At 45.4% G+C, this 22,404-nt stretch overlaps 1 protein-coding gene across 1 annotated transcript in view; it reads right to left on the minus strand.

Annotated features, from left to right (window-relative positions):
- The window catches only part of LOC140069975 (Fc receptor-like protein 5), a 41,640-nt gene extending 20,386 nt beyond the window's left edge, over nucleotides 1–21,254 (minus strand). The window contains exons 1-9 of the mRNA XM_072116303.1: nucleotides 21,239–21,254; nucleotides 20,836–21,090; nucleotides 19,732–20,028; nucleotides 19,394–19,642; nucleotides 17,926–18,165; nucleotides 15,842–16,102; nucleotides 15,467–15,730; nucleotides 12,652–12,903; nucleotides 10,940–11,206 (exon numbers count right to left, since the gene is read on the minus strand). Coding sequence (XP_071972404.1) covers nucleotides 10,940–11,206; nucleotides 12,652–12,903; nucleotides 15,467–15,730; nucleotides 15,842–16,102; nucleotides 17,926–18,165; nucleotides 19,394–19,642; nucleotides 19,732–20,028; nucleotides 20,836–21,090; nucleotides 21,239–21,254 — 2,101 coding nt within the window. The remainder of the gene's footprint in view (nucleotides 1–10,939; nucleotides 11,207–12,651; nucleotides 12,904–15,466; nucleotides 15,731–15,841; nucleotides 16,103–17,925; nucleotides 18,166–19,393; nucleotides 19,643–19,731; nucleotides 20,029–20,835; nucleotides 21,091–21,238) is intronic.
- Between the last annotated feature and the right edge of the window lie 1,150 nt (nucleotides 21,255–22,404).

Below are 22,404 nucleotides of genomic sequence, written 5' to 3' on the forward strand. Positions count from 1 at the left end.
CGGGGCCACCCTGGGTGGGGAGATTCCCCAAGCAAGGCCCAGGCTTCCAGGCCTACAACGGGAGTGAACTCCCAATCAATTCTACAGATGGATTTAAATCTAAAAGTTTCCAGTCAGCAAGAGAATCGACAGAATGAATGTAATGTTGATGCTACAAAGAAAGTTGAAGTGAAGAAAATGAGTGCAGCAAAGAATGAAGGAAGTTCCTCACCAGCCCAGCGTGGAGGAGCACAGGTGAAGCAGATTGTCAGACCAGCAGCAGGTGCACAGCCCCCCACTCCTGCACCCAGACAGAGGAGAACGTCCATAGAGAAGCAAACCCTGCAAGAAAACCTGCAGCAGAGGGATGTGGTGACCAGCATGGCCGCTCCAGGCCGCACCAGATCTGCTGTGAAGCCACAACATGTCCCTGCAAAGGCCGGTGCAAGCAGCAAGCCTGGAGATGTGACACACAAGGAGACAGGTGGATGCACTCAGCCTGGAGGACTACAGCGACCAGCACGGCAGGTGAAGGAGACAGGTGGATGCACTCAGCCTGGAGGACTACAGCAACCAGCACGGCAGGTGATGGAGACCACCCGAGCGCCTGAGCTGCAGTTGGCAGAGGAGATCCCAGCACTGGTAAGGAGGATGGGGGAGCTAAGTCACCACAAACAGATGCTGCAAATGCAAATAGACTGCATGTATTCACTAAAAACTGCGCACCCTGAGAGTAGCGCCCTGTATAACTCCAAGCTGCACTCACTGAGCAAAGAGCTGGCGGTGGTGGTGGGAGAGATGGACTGTGTCCTGGAGAAGATGGGGCCGCTGTCTGAGTCCTATAGGAATAAGGAACGCTTTGCCAGACAGAACATTACATCTATGTCCAGACCCTCTGACGCTGCGTCAGTGTTCAGCATGTCTCCTGATGAGAGAGGAACACGTCCCATACTACAAGCACCAAGTTTTGTGTTTCAAGAGGGCGAGAAGGGAAAACAGCAGCTGCCAAGGTCTGCAGCCATCCATCGGCAGGAGCATGCACAGGCACCACAAGTCCCAGGAGGCACTACACCGCAGCAGGAGCATGCACAGGCACCACAAGTCCCAGGAGGCACTACACCGCAGCAGGCACAGGCACCACAAGTCCCAGGAGGCACTACACCGCAGCAGGACAGTGGACATACACCTATGTGTCCGGGTGATGTGGTGATCCAGGACGGTTCTACTGCTGGAGCAGACACTGGGGACACTGGTGGTCATCATGATGTTCCTGAGGGGTCGGGGGATGGAGGGGACCCTCAATCTGTATGGGATGTGCAGTCACCTGAGAATAACATAGAGGTGGATGGGGGAAAGGGGGTTGTACAGGATAATGTAAGTGACTTCCCCCCTATAACATCGAGCCCCCCAGTTGAGTCAGGTCGCTCTAGCTCAGACCCTCCCCCCAATACCCGGAGTGAACCCCGTCATGAACCTCCCAGAAATGCCTGGAGCCGCGGCGCTCCCTCCTTCACCTCTAGCGCACACTACACAGGGCAGGCGTTTAAGAGGAGGAACGTGGTGCGCTTTAAAAACAGGGGCGCAAAGGAAGATCTCCCAGATAGGAGGTTTGTGGTGCGGGATCTCCTGTGCAGCCAGATGGGGTTCTCCCCAGATGACATCCTGGCGGTCATAAACCTTCCAGACAGACAGGGCTATGATGTCAGCTTTAAGCTCATGTCTAGTCTGGATAGGCTCTGGGACAAACTCCCCCGGTTCAGGGACAAGGACGGCTGGAATAAATTTACATTTGTCCCCATATACAGGCCAGGTACCGTGGTGGTCAATGTGATATTTTGGAACGAGTCTGTTCCCCCTCAGGACATTCTAGTGTGGCTCAGGCGCCATTGTGATCCTGTGTCAGACCTCACTAAGAACAGAGACGCCGACGGCATCTGGACTGGTGGGTGGAAGGTTCTGGTAAAACTGAGGCAGTACAATAACATCACCCTGCACCTCCCTAACTCCTTCTTCATAGGGAGAGAGAAAGGCGTCTGCTTTTATCCCGGGCAACCAAGAAAGTGCTTCAAGTGCGGAAAGATCGGTCACGTGGCCAATATATGTACAGTGGTGAAGTGTAACCTGTGCGGGGAGGTCGGTCATCTCAGTGCCACCTGTGAGAAGGTGAAATGTAACCTCTGCGGAGAGATGGGCCACCCACACAAGGATTGCCCGGAGGCCTGGCATAACATCGCCAGGGACTTCTCAGATAATGAGATGGTGCAGGAGGCAGATGCCTTAGAGGAGGAGGCCTTGGTGTCAGGGCAAATTTTGACCAGGCGGGAGGTACAGGGGTCAGGTGATGCTGTACCAGCACCTCAGATGTCGGATGGTGCTCAGGGGAGTATGGGGGTGGTAACTCAGGAGCAGCCTCAGGCAGCCACTTCTGTAGCACCTAGTGAATATGAGGAGGTAAAAAAAAACAAAAGAAAGAAAAAAGATAAATCCTCCCGTAAACCAGAGGAAGAGTGCAACTTAGGTCCAAAAACCAGGAAAAAGTCCAGTGGTGATACCGGGGTCATGGTCCTATCTAACAGATATGATGTTCTGTCTGAGTCAGAAGGTGATTATGAGCGCGAGTTACAGCGCATTGATAATGAGTGTGAGGTGGACACAGGAGACCCCCCAACTAAGAAGAAGCCCCCTCCTCTAGAGGCTGCTGAGGAGTCGGACATGGAGACTGGTGGTGTACAGGGAGACTCTGACTCTGACATATGATGATGGGGGTCGCTGCTCTGCTCTTTATCATTGTAATGGCTGGATTCTCTCTAAAAGTTGCTTCCAGCAACGTCAACAGCATTAAAGTAAGAAGGACTAGACACGCTGTGTATGACCACCTGAGATATCTGGACGCTGATATCATCTTCCTGCAGGAGACCCGTTTGACCACCTTAGGGCATCTCCGTGAGGCTGAGCGTGAGTGGCGGTCTGGTCCTTCTTACTGGTCACTGGCTGTGGAGCCGTACGCCGGGGTCGCCATATTATTTAACACCACAGACGTGACGGTGCACAGGCTGACGGAGGTCGCTATGGGGAGGTGCCTGGTGCTGGAAGTGACCATCCATGGTAGGCGGCTCCGGCTGATCAACATCTATGGCCCACAGACAGTGACAGAGAGAATCCAGCTGTTTAATGAGGTAAAACAATATCTTTTCACCTCAATCCCTGTAGTATTGGCGGGCGACTTTAATGTTACCATGACATCGGGTGACAGGTCCTCGGGCAGAGCAGTGGTCAGAGACTCCAAAGTCCTACAGAACATCGTATCACAGGCCGAATGCTGGAATTAAGCCTCCATAACCCCCGTCCAATATCAGAACGGTTAGTGGCGCCTAGGTGAAACAATAAGACAAGATGGTCAGAATATGGGACGACCCTCTCAATCATCCCACTAACAGTCTCTGAAGGACTTACAAACGCCATGTCAATTCTACTGTTCCTGTCAGCACATGTGTAGGTACATTTAGGTTTCCTCCCATCCCTGGACGGGAGGAAACCTAAATATACCTACACATATGCTGACAGGAACAGTAGAATTGACATGGCGTTTGTAAGTCCTTCAGAGACTGTTAGTGGGATGATTGAGAGGGTCGTCCCATATTCTGACCATCTTGTCTTATTGTTTCACCTAGGCGCAACTAACCGTTCTGATATTGGACGGGGGTTATGGAGGCTTAATTCCAGCATTCTGAATGATGTCTATGTCCAGAATTGTGTTCACTCCCTTTTTCAGGACCAGCTCCAGAGACAGGACTTCTATGACAACATATCTGACAGGTGGGAGAACGTCAAGGAGGAGATCAGGTCCCTCTTAAAGAGACTGTCAGTGAAGAAGGGGAAGAGTAAGTACAGCCAGTATCTCAAGCTGCGGAAAGAATTGGAGTCACTCTATTCGGCGGGTGGTGATGACAAACAAAAGATTGACCGACTGAAGTCTGAAATAAAGCAGTATCAGTACAGCCGCTACACGTCCCTGGTAATAGAAAGAGATTACGGGACTCTAGGCGTCCCTGATCCGTATGAAAATTGCCGGTAACGTGTGGCAAAAAAATCAATCACAGGTCTCACTGACTCCTAGGGAGTTTTACAGGAATCTCGGGAGGGTATCCTGGGGGTGGTGAGATCCTACTATGATGACTTATTTCAGAAAAAGGTTTTGGATAAAGAGAAAATGGCTCAATTCTTGGAGGAAACTCCAGGCCCTGACACTAGAGATTTGGACATTTTTCTCCTTTGACAGCAGGAATAACAGAGGAGGAGGTTAAAGAGGCCATTGATAAGTTAAATCTGAAGAAGGCACCAGGTCCTGATGGTATAACATGTGAATTTTATAAAAAGTTCAGAGACCTCTTAGCCCCGATCCTTGTGGATGTATTTACAAATTGTCTAGAAAATCACCTGATGCCTCCATCCATGAGAGTGTCCTCCCTTATTCTGCTGTCCAAAGGTAAGGAGCCTAGTGACATCAAGAACTGGAGGCCGATCGCCCTCTTGAATGTCGACAGGAAAATTCTGGCAAAAATTCTGTTTTCTAGGTTAGTCTGTTTGTCCCCGGCACTGTTGGCAGGCTCTCAGTACGGCACGGTAAGAGGGCGGAACATCTCTGGAGCAGTCATCTCGATTAGAGAGATGTTTGAGAGATGTAAAGCTCTGAGGTGTGGGAGATATGTTGTAGGTCTGGACCAGGCTAAAGCCTTTGACAGGGTTGATCACGATTATCTATGGGCCACTTTGTCAAAGTACGGTATTCCGGGACAATTTATAGATTGGCTGAGAACTTTGTATAGAGAGGCGAAGAGCTTTCCTCTGATTAATGGTTGGCAGGGGGACACTTTCGGGGTAGAGGCCGGGGTGCGACAAGGCTGTCCCCTGAGTCCACTGCTGTATGTGTTTGCCATAGACTTGTTTCTGCGATCACTGCAGCGGTGTGATTTTCAGGGGGTGCCGGTCCCCCATTGCTTGCCTTTGAAGGTAGTCGCCTACACGGATGATGTGACTGTGGGGATATCTGAACCTCGTGAGGTGGAGATGTTATCTGCAGCCATCAGAAGTTACTCAGAGGCCTCCTGGTCTCTGGTCAACCTTGAGAAGAGTCAAGCTTTCTGGACGTTGGATACTGCTCCTGGCTTTGATCGGCTACAGTTCGCCAAGGCCTCCACCCATATTAAGATCCTTGGGGTTAAATTTGGGAGGGAAGATATTGCCAAACTAAATTGGGAAGAGAAGTTGGAAACCGGAAATGCAAAGGTTCAGCGATGGAAGAACTGGAGGCTGACCTATAGAGAAAGGGTCACTCTGCTGAAGACTTACCTGGTCCCTGTCTTCCTCTACGTCTCTGTCGTCTTTCCTTTGCCAGAATCTTTCTCCGCTAGGCTCTTTAGCCTGTTCTTCCAACTTTTATGGGGGAACAGGTTGAACCCAGTAAAAAGAGGGATCACCTACCTGCAGAGGAGAGAGGGTGGGCTGGATATGTTAAATCCAAGGGTATTTTTTGACTCCATGTTTCTGAAAGTCAATTTTGGTTGCCTGGACTCAAATAATGGTCTTGTGTGGGTAAGTAGTGTCAGGGACTGGATATTGCCTTTTGCAGAGTCTTGGGTGCGAGGCGGCAGTCTCAAGAGGGGCCGATGGACTCCTGGCTTCCTCCCCTAGTATCTGGAGTATGGTCTCAGGTGCATGAAAAAGTGGAGAATAGATAAGACATATCTGGAGAGTAGGACCAGGAAGGAGCTGTACACTAATATCTGTAAGACCTTCTATACATTACAGCCAGCTCTGAGGGACTGCACAACGGCCATCCTGCAGGAGAGTCTGAGGTTCCTTAATGGACCGAGGCTTCCAGCCAAATTCTTTGATATTGCCTGGTTGTCTCTGCATGGGAGGCTCTTTGTTAGGCGCAATTTAAAATTTCTGAGCGTCTCTGAGCGTATGTGTCCCCTAGGATGTCACCAAGAGGAGACTATGGAGCACTTTACCACCAAGTGCCAGGGAGGGAGGCAGATATGGCAGTAGGTGTCCCGCAGGCTGAATATACCACGTCTACAGTCTCTCAGATACCCAGAGATCATCTATGGGGTAACATCACATGTAGATGGCATCAACAGGGAAACCATGTACCTCGTTATCACCACCATAAAGTATTATCACTGGCACAACAGGACCCGAGTCTCCATCCACAGCGAGACCTTCCAGCACATGACCGCAGTCACACTCATCATGTCTGAGCTCAGATGGATCAGATACATAGAGATAGGGAAAAGAGATGGGAATAGGAAGTTATGGAGACATATATGTTTGGACTAATGCATCTTGTAATTATGTTTAATCATTTTCCCTTTAACCAATGATGGACATTTAAGTTACTTATTATACATTTATTTTTTAATTTCAATGTATGATTTCTGTTAAATTCTGATTGGAATGTACCATGTATTTTGTTTGTTTCTACTAATAAAATTGCCCCCTATGTACAGGAATATAACTACTATAATACTGCCCCCTATGTACAGGAATATAACTACTATAATACTGTCCCCTATGTACAAGAGTAAACTACTATAATACTGCCCCCTATGTACAAGAGTATAACTACTATAATACTGCCCCCTATGTACAAGAGTATAACTACTATAATACTGCCCCCTATGTACAGGAATATAACTACTATAATACTGCCCCCTATGTACAGGAATATAACTACTATAATCCTGCCCCCTATGTACAGGAATATAACTACTATAATACTGCCCCCTATGTACAGGAATATAACTACTATAATACTGCCCCCTATGTACAGGAATATAACTACTATAATACTGCCCCCTGTGTACAAGAATATAACTACTATAATACTGCCCCCTGTGTACAAGAATATAACTACTATAATACTGCCCCCTATGTACAAGAATATAACTACTATAATACTGCCCCCTATGTACAAGAATATAACTACTATAATACTGCCTCCTATCTACAGGAATATAACTACTATAATACTGCTCCCTATGTACAAGAATATAACTACTATAATACTGCCTCCTATGTACAGGAATATAACTACTATAATACTGCCCCCTATGTACAAGAATATAACTACTATAATACTGCCTCCTATGTACAGGAATATAACTACTATAATACTGCTCCCTATGTACAGGAATGTAACTACTATAATACTGCCCCTATGTACAAGAATATAACTACTATAATACTGCTCTCTATGTACAAGAATATAACTACTATAATACTGCCCCCTATGTACAAGAATATAATTACTATAATACTGCCCCCTATGTACAAGAATATAACTACTATAATACTGCCCCCTATGTACAGGAATATACCTACTATAATACTGCCCCCTATGTACAAGAATATAACTACTATAATACTGTCCCCTATGTACAGGAATATAACTACTATAATACTGCCCCTTATGTACAGGAATATAACTACTATAATACTGCCCTCTATGTACAGGAATATAACTACTATAATACTGCCCCCTATGTACAAGAATATAACTACTATAATACTGCCCCCTATGTACAGGAATATAACTACTATAATACTGCCCCCTATGTACAGGAATATAACTACTATAATACTGCCCCCTATGTACAAGAATATAACTACTATAATACTGCCCCCTATGTACAAGAATATAACTACTATAATACTGCCCCCTATGTACAAGAATATAACTACTATAATACTGTCCCCTATGTACAGGAATATAACTACTATAATACTGCCCCCTATGTACAGGAATATAACTACTATAATACTGCCCCCTATGTATAGGAATATAACTACTATAATACTGCCCCTTATGTACAAGAATATAACTACAGGTAGTCCTCGACTTACGACGTTGATCCGTTCTTGCGCGGCGTCGCAAACCGAATTTTGACGTATGTCGGATCATACGTTCATTGTATCATACTTAGCCTATCCTACCCTACATAATTATCAATAAACATAGGTACAGTAAAATATTGTGCAGTATAGTACGTTTAATAATGAAATACTGTACTGTGCTGTAACAGTAATAAACAGTGTACTGTACTGTAATAAACAATGTAACAATTCCAAAGAGAGAACAGGCTTACTTATTGGGAGGAAGCTACAGAAGGTGCTGGAGATACTGGGGCAGCTGAGTCAAGAGGGGCAGCTGAGGTAGAGGGTACAGGATCTGTTGCAGGATTTGTTGCAGGCAGGATCTTGAAGTACTGCTGCAGGTTAGTTTGGAAGGAGACCATCTTCTTCTCCTCCAAGATCTCCTTGTAACAGCTAAGGGAATCCATGACTCCTCTGGCAACCCTAGTGTACCTTTCCATGTTGGGATCCTCAGCCTCAAACCTTGACAACCCTTCCTGTATCAGGGCAAAACCTGCTGCCAAGCCCTGCCTTGTAAATCTCTTAGGTTCTGGGGTTGGTTTGTCTTCCTCTTCCTCTATTATCTGCTTCTCCAGTTGAATAAGGTCCTCAGCAGATAACTCCTCTCCATGAGATGCCAATAGCTCTGTGACATCATCCTCCTCCACCTCCAGATTCATTGTCTTACTCATATCAACAACGTTCTTTATGACGCTAGTCACTGACTCTTGGACCTCTGTGACATCATTCACAAACTGGTGACACAGTTTTTTCCACACACCATTCATACTGGTCTGCTTAACCTCATCCCAGGAATCAGCAATGTTATTCACAGCATCAAGGATGTTGTATGTTTTCCAAAAGTCCTTGAGAGTCAAGTTCTTATCCTTTTCAGTTGCTGCTAAAGCATTACCAATGACCCTTTGTAGGTAGTAGGCCTTGAATGTAGCAATGACTCCTTGGTCCATAGGCTGTATTAGGGCAGTGGTATTAGGTGGAAGGTAAACCACCTTGACATTAGGGTTAAAGTCATCCAGATGGGCAGGGTGTCCAGGGGCATTGTCCAGAATTAGCAACACCTTAAAGGGGATATCCTTGGAGGTACAATACCGCTTCACGTCTGGCACAAAATGGTTGGTGAACCAGTCATCAAACACTGCAAGTGTCACCCATGCCTTCCTATTAGACTTCCAGATGACTGGTAGATGACCTTTTGAAATACCCTTGAGCGCCCTTGGATTCTCAGCCTGATATACCAGCATGGGCTTCAGTTTGTAGTCGCCAGCAGCATTGCCCCCAAGAAGCAAAGTCAGTCTTTCCTTGCCGACTTTATGACCTGGTGCTGTCTTCTCCTCCTTGGCAATGTACGTACGGTTAGGTAAACGTTTCCAGAACAAGCCTGTCTCATCCACGTTGAATACTTGTTGAGCACAGTAACCACCCTCCTCAATTATCTTAGCCAATTCTTTAGGAAACTCAGTTGCTGCTTTCTCATCAGCACTAGCAGCTTCACCTTGCACTTTAATGTTATGGAAATTGGCACGATCCTTAAACCTCATAAACCAACCCCTACTCGCCACAAATTCTTCACTTTGACTTCCTTCCCCCTTTTCTCTTTTCAAAGCCTCAAACAGTCGCCTAGCCTTCTCCTGAATAACCATAAAACTCACAGGGATACGGCGTTGATTTTGGTCTTCCAACCAAAGCACCAATAATCTTTCCATCTCAATAATAAGCCCACTACGCTGCTTTGTTATCACTGTTGCTTTCATAGGAGCAGATCCTTTCACATGTTCAAGGATACGATCTTTATCCTTGATAATCGTAGCAACAGTAGAACGACTAAGTCCTAATGACCTGCCAATTTCTGTTGCTGTTTCCCCCTTCTCTGATTGCCTTATGATACCTACTTTCACCTCCATGGTGATGGCCTTCCTTTTCTTTGATACACTATCAGATGAGTCTACCTTTCGTTTGGGAGCCATAATGAAGGGTGTTATGCCGTGCAGGAGACTCGTTTTTCTCATGTACAGTAACCGGGTACAGTGTGCAGTACAGTACTCTATGACTTCCGGCGCACGTACGGTTCGACTTACGACGCAAAACCGCGTAAGTCGGAATGAGACGTATAAAGCGTCGTAACCACGAAACGACGTAACCCGAGACCGTCGTAACCCGAGGACTACCTGTACTATAATACTGCCCTCTATGTACAGGAATATAACTACTATAATACTGCATGTATCCACCCAGTGTACAGCCAGACAGCCCATAGCCCCGGTATACAGCCAGACAGCCCATAGCCCCGGTATACAGCCAGACAGCCCATAGCCTTGGTATACATCCAGACAGCCCATAGCCTTGGTATACATCCAGACAGCCCATAGCCTTGGTATACATCCAGACAGCCCATAGCCTTGGTATACATCCAGACAGCCCATAGCCTTGGTATACATCCAGACAGCCCATAGCCCCAGTATACAGCCAGACAGCCCATAGCCTTGGTATACATCCTGACAGCCCATAGCCCCGGTATGCAGCCCATAGCCAAGGTGTGCTGCCCATAGCCAAGGTGTTCAGCCCATAGCCCTTGTGTACAGTCCTGCCCCCGGTGTACAGCCCCTGCCCCCGGTATACAGCGCCTGCACAGTACATAAAAATAAAAACAAATGAAACTCACCTCTCCGATACCCCGACGCTGCTCCCCTGCTTGATCCCACTCCGGCCGCGGTGTCAGCTCCGTAAGGGCCAGCGTCGCAGAGACCATGACGTCAGCCGCTTGCCGACGCCGGCGCGTACGTTGTTGTCACCAAGCAGGGGAGCAGCGTCGGGGCATCGGAGAGGTGAGTTTCGTGTGTTTTATTTTCCCACCGGCCCCACCAGTACCAGACCGGCCCTAAACTAATCGGCCCATCGGTATTTCTCCTGGTGGGTCTTATGGCCAGTCCACCCCTGCCCAGTAAAGACCCCTTTCTTCCTACCCCTACTGCTGCCCTCCACCATTGTCACGCAGGGGAACAAATAAGAAAAAATAAGTTTTTACCTTTGACCGAAATCAAAAGTTCTGTGGAATGTAATATTTTGGTAATATTGTCCTCGGGGAGATGTTTCACACATTTATATATTCCATTCATACTGGGTTCAGCTGATGTGAGCTGCAGATCGGAGCTTGTTTCCGGAAATCTTATGAGAATGTTGTTCTTATAAAACGCAGTTAGTGGTAAACCGTGGTAGCCTTGGCGATGGTGACAGCTGAAGGTCACGTTGTCACCTTCTAATATAAAAAGAGGACCCTGCAGAACGACATCACCTGAAAAACAGAACACACAGTATAGATCTGATGGTACGTCCAGCTCACTGCAACATTTCGCCTTCTAGTTGTCATCGGAATCAGTTAGCGGGCTTGTCCTTCTCTTGGAAGCTTACCTGGACTCCGAGCATACCTGAGGAGAGGTAAGTGTCTCTCACATGAAATAACTCTAACAACTAACTATAAAACTTATAGAAACCATAGAAAAAAAACTTATAGAAACCATAGAACTTATAGAAAGTGTAGGTGGCTCAAACTAAAACTAGTTCTGGATCTAAAAACAAAAAAAGCTCTAGATCTCAAGTTCCAAACCCTTATAAAAACACAAAAGAAAGCAAATCGTAATGATAAACAGTTTTAAGATCGACTAAAAATTATAAACTAAAATCCGGCTCTTCTTGGTGAGCTGGATCATTTGAGCCGGCTCTGTAGGTTCCTAACTGTGGGTGAGGCCTTTGAATAATTGGCTTTACCTTGACTTGAGGCCGATTGGGGTGATCAGTGATCACTATTCCCTAGGTAAGACTACAATCAGTTATTTGTGTAATGGTCCAACCCCAGGACATTACAGAAGTTTTCCCAGTGGGCTGCAGGTCACAAACAGTTGATGGGGTCACAGCTTAAGTTCTGGGGAAGTTTTGAGTGATGGATGGGGGGCCCTGTTTGCAGTGAGTAGGGCAGGAAATGCTTGTGTGATGTGAGTGGGGGAGGGGCGCTTGTATGTTTTGAGAGGAGGATGGGGATTTATTTGTTGTGGAGTCGGAGTTTGTTGTCAGTAGGGGAGGGGGGACTGTGTGTTGTGAGTGGGGAAGAGGAGCTTGCTTGTTTTCAGTGTGGGAGATGGAGATTGTTGAGTTGCTAGTGTGGGAGCTTGTGTGGTATCAATGTGTCTATATCCGGTCTCCTAATGTATCTGGCAGGTGGTTGCACTCGAAGAGAAGTGTGGATTAAGGTTTTTTTTTGTTTTTCTGTGTCTGGTGTAGAGTTGTGCAGTGTCCTGCACTGCGCCAGCAATTAATGTAGGGCTTGTGAGCCAGAACAATCCAGGAAAAGTAATGCCAATAGTTCTTAGCGGCTGCACCTTTTATATATGTGCTCTGGCTGCACCTTTATACATTTATCGGTGGACCCTACGCATAGGTTTATAAACAAAGAATTAAAATGATGAATTATGACAAGACTGGCTTTGAAATACAGTTTTTAGTCCCAAGGTATCTTTTTAACAACATGAGACACAACACATGGGAAGGTGCCTCAAACTCTTACCATTTACAGGGGGCGTAGGGGAGAAAAAAACATCCACAATTGTACAGTTTTTATTCAATATCATGGTTGGCCTGCATGTTTGTCCAAATTAATATTTGCCCCTCTGTATATCTAAGTTTGCCACCCATCTTGTACATCATCATGATGTAAGAAGACCTTTGCCCAAGCCCCTGACTTACCATTAGAGACGTCCAGCCTGAGGGGCTCGCTCATATGAGTATTAGTGGAGCGGCACTGGTAATACCCGCTGTCACTGACACCCGCATCCTGAATAGTGAAGCTCTGATGAGTTCTGTCCATCCGGATCCCGTCCTTGTACCAGAAATACTCTTGTTTGTCTCTGATTTTAGGATCCACGTTACACGTCAGGGTCATGTTTTCTGTCGTCAAGATCTTTCCAAAATTGGGAGTAAAAGACACCACGGCCAGACCTGATGGAAGAGGTAACACAGACATGAAGGGACTGCTGGGAATAAGAAGCTGGTGGAGTCAGAGCACAAGCAAAACAGCTGCACAAGCGGTTCTGTAGATAAGTTCTCTGGGCCTAGAACCACATCCAGGTGAATGCTCGGTGATCGATAGTGACTGGTGGAATTATGCACAGCCAAACCAATAAGCTGCTGGGGGCGACGTCTAGGCAGTGCATTTAAATTCACTTGTGATATCATTTTGGCCTACTAACCCCTTAAGGACTCGTCTCATTTTCCCCGGTAAGGCTTATTTCTCACACCTGACATGTGTCAGTGTATGCGGTAATAACTTTAGCAAGCTTTAAATGACCCAAATAATTTTTTTTGCAAAATGTTGTATTTCATATAGGTGGGTTGCATTGGTTGATTGTGATTTTCTGAATTTTAAATGCTAATCAGACATATAGGGGCACATTTACTTACCCGGTCCCTGCACGATCCCCGATCCGGACTGTTCAACGAGGATGAACTCTTTATGAAGATTGTGAGTCCGATATCCTGCCTGTGTCGCTTCCCTGATCAGGTCACCGGAGTTCACCTTCTTCTTCCTGGTGCATGTAAGTGCTTGGCTTGCGACAACATTTTGAAGTTAAATCCCGCGCTCAGTCCGAATCTGTCGGATCGCCCCCCCCCCCCCCCGATTTGTGTTGGATGAAAGCCGGTGCAATAGCGACACAATCCGATCACGTGTACCAAAATCCCGTTTTAAATCCCTGTCCCAGCGGCGCAAAATGGAAATTGTTGGGATGTCTGACGAAAGTGCGGTCCGCGGGGCCCTTAGTAAATGAGCTCCATAGTCTAACCACTCACATTAATTACTAATTAGCATTAATTATATGTGTGCTTTAAGTTGCCATGTTTTTTTATGTTATTTTTTCATGTTTTATTTATTTTTTTATTTCTTTTCATGTTGGCATGTTGTTTTATGTTATTTTTTCATGTTTTATTTATTTTTTTATTTCTTTTCATGTTGGCATGTTGTTTTATGTTATTTTTTCTTATTAGGATGTTAAGAGGCTTAGAAATAGAATAAAAATTTATAAAGGAATTTTATGCATTTCAGAATCAAGATTTTTGAGTCATATGTATTAGAAACTTGCCACACATCACCCCATTTAAAAAACAAACAAACACACAATTAAAAAAAAAAATCTTTGGTTAACCCCTCAACGACCAGGCTTTTAATATGGAAAGCTATTGCAATATATATATATATATATATATATATATATATTATATATATATATCCAATCAAATATATAAAGCAGAGTATATGTGTGTGTATGCACCGGCACGGTTGCAGTCACCAAGTTTTGCACAGATGCTCCCAGTGACACAGGAAGTGTCATAGAATCGGTATAGAATCAAAATTTACACCCTGCACTTTCCCGAAATTATTAAACACCATATACAGGAGCCATTGTCTGCTGCTGCTGTGGCAGTTGGAAGCTGAGCGGTGATTGGCTGCTGTCCTGCCACAGGTCATTAATATGAGCTCTGAGCTGTGATTGGTTGCTGTTCTGCCACAGGTCATTAATGTGAGCTCTGAGCCGGGATTGGTTGCTGTTCTGCCACAGGACATTAATATGAGCTCTGAGCCAGGATTGGTTGCTGTTCTGCCACAGCACATTAATAAATGCCACCGGAGAGGAGCCACAATACCCCTGAAAAAGTTGATTTTAGAATGAAATATGTCCATGGATGATTATTATAAGATGATGACCACATCATGCCTAGATCTCTGAGTAAGTGTCCCTGGTTCATTATGATGGATTTTGATGGTAGATTTCCCTACCAAGTTCAGGCCCACATGATTTTCAATGGAGTTTTCAAGTATGAAACCACTGAGAAACATCAAACACTATAATCAGAGTCCTTCAAAAACATTTCAACCAAAACACCAACAAGACGCGAAGCAATGACCCATATATATATTTAAAAAATTATATATTGTGTATATTTTACAATAAAATTTGTCCTTTTTTTTTCATTTATGGGTCATTTCTTTGTGTCTTGTTGGTTTTTGGTTGAGTTGAGCTCAAGTCTTGGTCTCTGAACCAAACGTTTTTTTGAAAGTTTGCACGAACCCAAATTTTGATGGGCTCGTTCACCACTAATGATAAGTAGAACTCCTACCAATTTATCATTTTTCTGCTACTGACTCCCATTAATAAACTAAATTTGACAACCAGATATCAGGGAATATATAGCAATGTGTCACAAAGCCAGTGTGATTCCAGGGGTACAACAAACATTTGGGAGGTGCCAAACCCAACCTCTAATATGGTCACATCCCTGACCATTGATTCCTTATTTTCTCGTTTTCAAAAACACTTGCAGTTCTTCACACTGCACTTGAGGAACGTAGAAGTTTATGGATTTATAAAATAGGTCTGCTATTTTGAAAAACAGATGCACACAATACGGACTCTACAATTTAGTAATGTACAGGAACCACAATTTTACTAAACATTTCCAAAGCCATGAATGACACATTTCTTTACCAGACACATGGCTGACTCACCTTGTACAGATACAGGCTTACTTATCTTCTTCACTGTCCCACTGGACACCTCACAGGTATAACTCCCAGAATCCTCCATCCCGGCGGCTGTAATTATGTATTTATTGGATTTACCAAAATCTTGCACAATTTTCCCATCTTTATAAAAGGCAAATGACAAGGTGTATTTGGTTTGACTGCGTGTAGTGTGACAAGTCAGCGTCATGTCAGCTTCTTCCATCACTGGTTGTAGACTTAGTCTGATTTCTGGAGAGGTGAAAAGCTCTGAAACGAGATGATACATAAAATAAACTCCAGCCGTGAGCACCAGGAGAACTAAGTACATCCCCCAAGTATCATAAAGGCATAAATTATAGAATTATAAAATAAATTTACCTGCAACTGAAATATACTCCTCAGCAGCAAAGGTTTTAGAGCTGGATCCCGTGATTATAACTCTTGTACATTTATATTTTCCTGTGGCGTTTTTGTAAACTCTTCCAAGATCCAGGTCAGTTTCAGATCCCAAAAACTTTATCATCTTGTCGTCTTTATAGAAGGTGGTATTTACAGCCGAGCCGCTGTACCACGTGTTACACCTCAGCGTCACCTCGTCCCCTTCATGGATGTTAGTGGGCACTTGCAGGATGAGCCCATCTTAAATAAATATATAAAACAGAAGATAGAAACTCGGGGAAGATCAGATGTGATGGAACATAATACAGAAACTGGAGGGCAATGCCAGGAGGGGGTCTTTGAGCCCAGCACATTATCATAGTATCATTGTTTATATTGTTGAAAAAAAGACACCTGTCCATCAAGTTCAACCAAGGAAGGGAAAGGATTGGGTGAGGAAGGGATTTATGGGAAACAATTCTATATAACATAACCATCAATGTTATTTAGGTGTAAAAAGGCATCTAGACCCTTCTTGAAGCTCTCTGCTGTCCCTGCTGGGACCAGCGCCTGAGCTCTCTGCTGTCCCTGCTGTGACCAGCGCCTGAGCTCTCTGCTGTCCCTGCTGTGACCAGCGCCTGAGCTCTCTGCTGTCCCTGCTGTGACCAGCGCCTGAGCTCTCTGCTGTCCCTGCTGTGACCAGCGCCTGAGCTCTCTGCTGTCCCTGCTGTGACCAGCGCCTGAGCTCTCTGCTGTCCCTGCTGTGACCAGCGCCTGAGCTCTCTGCTGTCCCTGCTGTGACCAGCGCCTGAGCTCTCTGCTGTCCCTGCTGTGACCAGTGCCTGAGCTCTCTGCTGTCCCTGCTGTGACCAGCGCCTGAGCTCTCTGCTGTCCCTGCTGTGACCAGCGCCTGAGCTCTCTGCTGTCCCTGCTGTGACCAGCGCCTGAGCTCTCTGCTGTCCCTGCTGTGACCAGCGCCTGAGCTCTCTGCTGTCCCTGCTGTGACCAGCGCCTGAGCTCTCTGCTGTCCCTGCTGTGACCAGCGCCTGAGCTCTCTGCTGTCCCTGCTGTGACCAGCGCCTGAGCTCTCTGCTGTCCCTGCTGTGACCAGCGCTTGAGCTCTCTGCTGTCCCTGCTGTGACCAGCGCCTGAGCTCTCTGCTGTCCCTGCTGTGACCAGCGCCTGAGCTCTCTGCTGTCCCTGCTGTGACCTGCGCCCGAGCTCTCTGCTGTCCCTGCTGTGACCAGCGCCTGAGCTCTCTGCTGTCCCTGCTGTGACCAGCGCCTGAGCTCTCTGCTGTCCCTGCTGTGACCAGCGCCTGAGCTCTCTGCTGTCCCTGCTGTGACCAGCGCCTGAGCTCTCTGCTGTCCCTGCTGTGAGCAGCGCCTGAGCTCTCTGCTGTCCCTGCTGTGACCAGCGCCTGAGCTCTCTGTTGTCCCTGCTGTGACCAGCGCCTGAGCTCTCTGCTGTCCCTGCTGTGACCAGCGCCTGAGCTCTCTGCTGTCCCTGCTCTGACCAGCGCCTGAGCTCTCTGCTGTCCCTGCTGTGTCCAGTGCCTAAGCTCTCTGCTATCCCTGCTGTGACCAGCGCCTGAGGCAGGCTATTCCACAGATTGACAGTTCTCATAGTAAAAAAGCCCTGTCGCCTCTGGTGATTAAACCTTGTTTTCTCCAGACGGAGACAGTGCCCCCTCGTCTTTTGATTTGATTTAATTTGAAACAACTTACCACCAAGACTTCAATAAATAAGAATCTGATCTCATTACATAGGGTTAGGATTGACTATCAAGTATTTCTTTTTAGATATTGGATCATAAAAGTAGAGCAGTTAGTAAACGTATCATCGTGCTCAATGAACCAGAATGGCAGAGTTTGGGTACCCAGCACTTGACTCCGAATTTAATTAAAAATTTAAGTCCGGGTCTGGTTTTGGTTCAGCCACTCCCCTCCTGTTAATGCCCACAATCGGTGCCGGGTTCACTCATCTCTACTCACCGGTCAATTGGTGAGTAGAACAATCAGGCATAAGACTTATCTATCGCATAAAGAATTGTGTGATGGTTCTCCATCTCCTGCGGAACTTACCGTAGGCAATGTCCAGAAAAACACGGTTGCTGCGTCCACCATAACTGCCCAAGCACTGGTAATATCCAATATCGTAATCAGAACGAGCCTTTATACTTATATTAGGAGCTGGATATGGAAACTGGACATCATCTTTATACCAGAAAAATGAGTGACTCCTGGAGTCACTGCAGCTCATATTTACGGTGTCAAATTGGAATATTTTGTCCCAGGTAGTTGTCAAAACTGTTCTATAATTGTCTATGAATAAACAAATCCAAAATATAATTACTTAAAATATACATCCGACTTATGGAAACCTCTGCTAAGGTAACACGGGGTCCAATGCTTTGTTTCCTATCGGGCTGGACACATGCTTATGGCCTGCAGGAGCGGGGGCCATGTCTTACCTCTGTCCATTGGCCGCTTCCTCGTTCTAGGGATAGTAACACTTACGGTAGTAATTTTACCAATCACCGCCAATTCTCTGGTAATTTACAGTATCTTCTGCAATGGGAAGATGCCTGAACAATGATGTAGCTAGTTCCTCGAACCCTACAAGGGTGTTTTGTATAGATTTAGTTCTCTAATTCAGCAGAAATTGGCCCAATAAAACACTAGCAGTATATTGTCAAGCGGCTTCTAGATGATGTTTATTTCATGTCCTGGTGTGGGGTGATCATCCAGAAAATCTACTTTGAAGTGAGATGTTAATTGGTTTTCTGAAGTCAAGGAGGCGGAGAGATTAACACTAAAGTCAAGGAGGTGGAGAGTTTAATACTGAAGTCAAGCTCTCCCCGCCTTAAAATCCCCCCTTCACTGTAATTAATGGTGCTGTGTTCAGGGACATCACTGATCAGATCACCAAATCGGGTGCATAATGTAAATCGCATGGGAGGAGGTGTCCAGAGGCAGGGAGAGCTTGACTTGAATGTTAAACTCTCCACCTCCCTGACTTTATTCATTTAACTTACATCTCACTTCAAAGTTGATTTTCTTGATGAAGCCACCGCACTGGGTCATGAAAAAAAACATCATCTAGAAGCTGTTCAACTGCTCAACAACATACTGGTAGTGGTTTATTAGGCCAATATCTGGTGACAGGTTCCATTTAATGTATGTTTCTGCCCTATTCTATGTGTGAATTAACGTTACTCGTGAATATCGACTGCACATACTTAGGCCTGTCCTTCTTTGCCAATCCCTTTAGTGCCAGGTTCTCGAAAACTTTTCCCAGGTCATCAAAGTTGTAAACCGGAGCCTATTTAGCTCCGTATTTCTCTGTCCTTGCTAGTAAGGAACCCAAAATACAGAGGACAAGCAGAAAACCTTCATTCTACCCAACATTATGCTAAGAGGAAGAGCAGTAACTACATCTGTGTAATGTCATTGGGCTTCTCTCTGGGTAACATAAGACCAAATCAAATATTAGTGTTGCTGATAGTTCTACTCTTGGTTATGTTTGATACAATGGATGATGGTGACTTACTGTATATATGTAGCCATTGCCATGAACTCATCTTCCTCACACTGTTCATCATTGTTCTGACTTCACATGAATAATGCCCAGAATCCTCCAATTTGTATTTATTGGAGGAACCAACTTGTACGAGCCGGTCTCTGTTTTCATAGAAAGCAAATTGTAATTCTGTGTCTGCCCTTGATGGATGAAGAGACGTCTCACAAGTCACAGTCTGGTCCATTCCTATGTATTTTATCTCCGGAGGCGCGAAGAGATCTGGAAGACACAGAATATGGGAAGTATCACCTTGTAGGATCAGTTATTTAGACCTAGGTCGTAGCAGTCGGGGGCACACAACACGTTACCTGTCACTTCAATGGTCTCACCGGCTTCCGATTCCTTCACTTCATTATCCAGGAAAACCTTTTTTGTACACATATAATTCATGTATGAACTTCGATGCACTTCTCCAATATAAAAATAAGTTTCCTCGGTCATTGGTTTTAGCAATTCAATAGTCAATGTTTTAGGATTTTGTAATCCCAAGTTTTCAGAAAATGAGGCTTGAGCGCCGGTTGTGTTCATGTCAGGACGACTGTCACACGTCAGGTTCAGGATGTCACCTTCGAAGACACGTAGCGGGACTCTCAGTATAGTAAGGTCTGGAGGAGGGAGACAAGACATGAGACCCATGAGGAACATTGGATGCTAAAATATTACCCACTTCCTCTAATTGACTCTCCATTACCAACCCAAATCCGGCTAAAGGTGTATGGACATTGCTGCTTATCACTTGGTTCTTCAAAGTGACCTCAACGCTTGTAAGACTCAACAAATTGGCAAAATTCCAATACAACATTTCAGACCCAATGGAGCTCATTTACTAAGGGGCCCGCAGACCGCAATTTTCGTGGGACATCTCATCAATTTCTGTTTTGCGCCACTGGGACAGGGATTTAAAAGGGGTTTTTGCTGCATATGATGGATTTTGATCAGGCCGGCTTTCATGTGACACAAACCGGGGGGTGTGCCGTTGGACGATCTGACGGATTCAGACTGAGCACGGAATTTAACTTAAAAATGTGTCGCAAGCCCAAGCACTTACATGCACCGGGAAGAAGAAGGTGAACTCCAGCGGATCTGATCGGGAGTTCATCCTCGTTGGACAGTCCAAATCAGGGATCGCGCAGGGGCCGGGTAAGTAAATGTGCCCCAGTGTGTCAGGTCACCACCATAGACATGAGGACCCAGGAACAATATTGAAACATTACCACCAGGGATATGAAGGCCTATTGTGACAGCTCTGCACCCAAGGGTATAAAAGTTCCATGTGACAGGTTTCTACCAGCCCGGGAGGTCACCACCAGAGATATTTGTAGGCCACAGCCGGCATTAATGATGATAAAGTACAGCTTTCTAACTTCCAAACATACACCTTATTCAGACTATACAACATGGAGGTGACTTACCTGTTGTAACGTGGGGTCGTTCAGAGTCACTTATGGCACTGCTGCTGCCGGTCTGGCACTGGTAATATGCCCGGTCAGAGAACTGAATGGAGGAGATAGTGAAGTTCTGAGCATGTACATCCATCTTGGCGCCATTCTTATACCACGTATATGTCTCATCCTCCGGAGCCTTAGGTGACTGGTGGCAGGATATGGTCACCGTCTCATTGTAGAAGAAGGTTCTCCAGTCTGGGGTGAAGGAGATCACCGGCTTCTCTACAGATATGATGGGGGATAAGACGCCAACATTACCATCAGGGGATGCATAAACTTTATATCCTCGTTTCTATCTATCTTCCAAAAAATTGTTCCATACAACATTTTGGCTATTGCTAAAAGAATCTAGTGCTCATATCTATCCAACCAGTTGTCTGTCTCATTTATCCGTCCATCTACTATTGGTATAAAATACACTCCTTTATGACATACTTTATGGGGGTCATTTATCATTATTTTTCTTCCAGTTTTTCCTTTCTTTTTTGAGACATTTTTGGCGCATTGCCTTTTTGGCGACATTTTGAAATGGCCGCCAGACATTTGTTTTTCTTCAGTGAGACACATTAATCTTCTATTCCTGATGTGATAAATGACAGGTATCGTTTAAAATTGTCTCATATTTACGACATTTTTTGACGCAAAAAACTCCAGACAAAAACAAACTTAAGGAAAACTTAGAAAATGGAAAGAAGTGACTTGAGACATTTGTGTGACATTTGTTACAAATGTCTCAAAAACAGATCTGAAAAAAAAAATTAACACAAGGAAAAAGTGAGATCGATAAATGACCAAACAAGCAGACGGAAAAAAGACAAAACAAACTGATATAAGATAAATGACCTCTTATGGGGCCACTCACCGGGGCTGTCAGTGTCTCGAGCTGTACAAATACAAAGAGATGGAAAAAATATTATCTATGATGATGTGCATTTTTTGTAAATATAAATTATATAATCACAGGATTTTACATTTATTATAAAATCTGCTGCCATGTCCTGATGTCAGACCCTCTGCTGGTAGTTCCACCTCTGTATTATCATTCAACCCCCTTCCCTCCACCCCTCATTTCTGAGTTTTCCTCCCATAAACTCCAGGGTATTGATACAAGCAGACAGGGCCAGATTAAAGGGGAGGATGAATGGGGTGCGTGCCCCGGGGCCTCCACCACTTTGCCCTTAAAGGGGCCCCCAGCAAATGTGGGTGATTTGGGAGGTCGCATGACCGCCTGAATCCCCAACAGTGTATTTGGCTCCAGGCTCCCTGGACCGAATCCCTCCGATGTGCCCTGAATAAGTCCATGGCAGAGCAAGGGAACAATAAGTTCCCTGCTCTGCCATGGACGATCGGATATAAACAAAAAGCTGGGGGTAGCAGGGCGCCGCCATCTTTGTTTACATCTGATATACACTAGTATCCTGACACCACGATAGAAGGGAAGGAGGATGGCGTGCATCTAGGGAAGGCGAGTACAATTTTCAGATCTTACCCAGGACTAAATATAGTTTTTATAGGGGGATTGTATATATTTATTAT

The sequence above is a fragment of the Engystomops pustulosus genome, chromosome 7 (genome assembly GCF_040894005.1).
Source record: "Engystomops pustulosus chromosome 7, aEngPut4.maternal, whole genome shotgun sequence".
In the NCBI taxonomy this organism is placed as follows: Eukaryota; Metazoa; Chordata; class Amphibia; order Anura; family Leptodactylidae; genus Engystomops; species Engystomops pustulosus.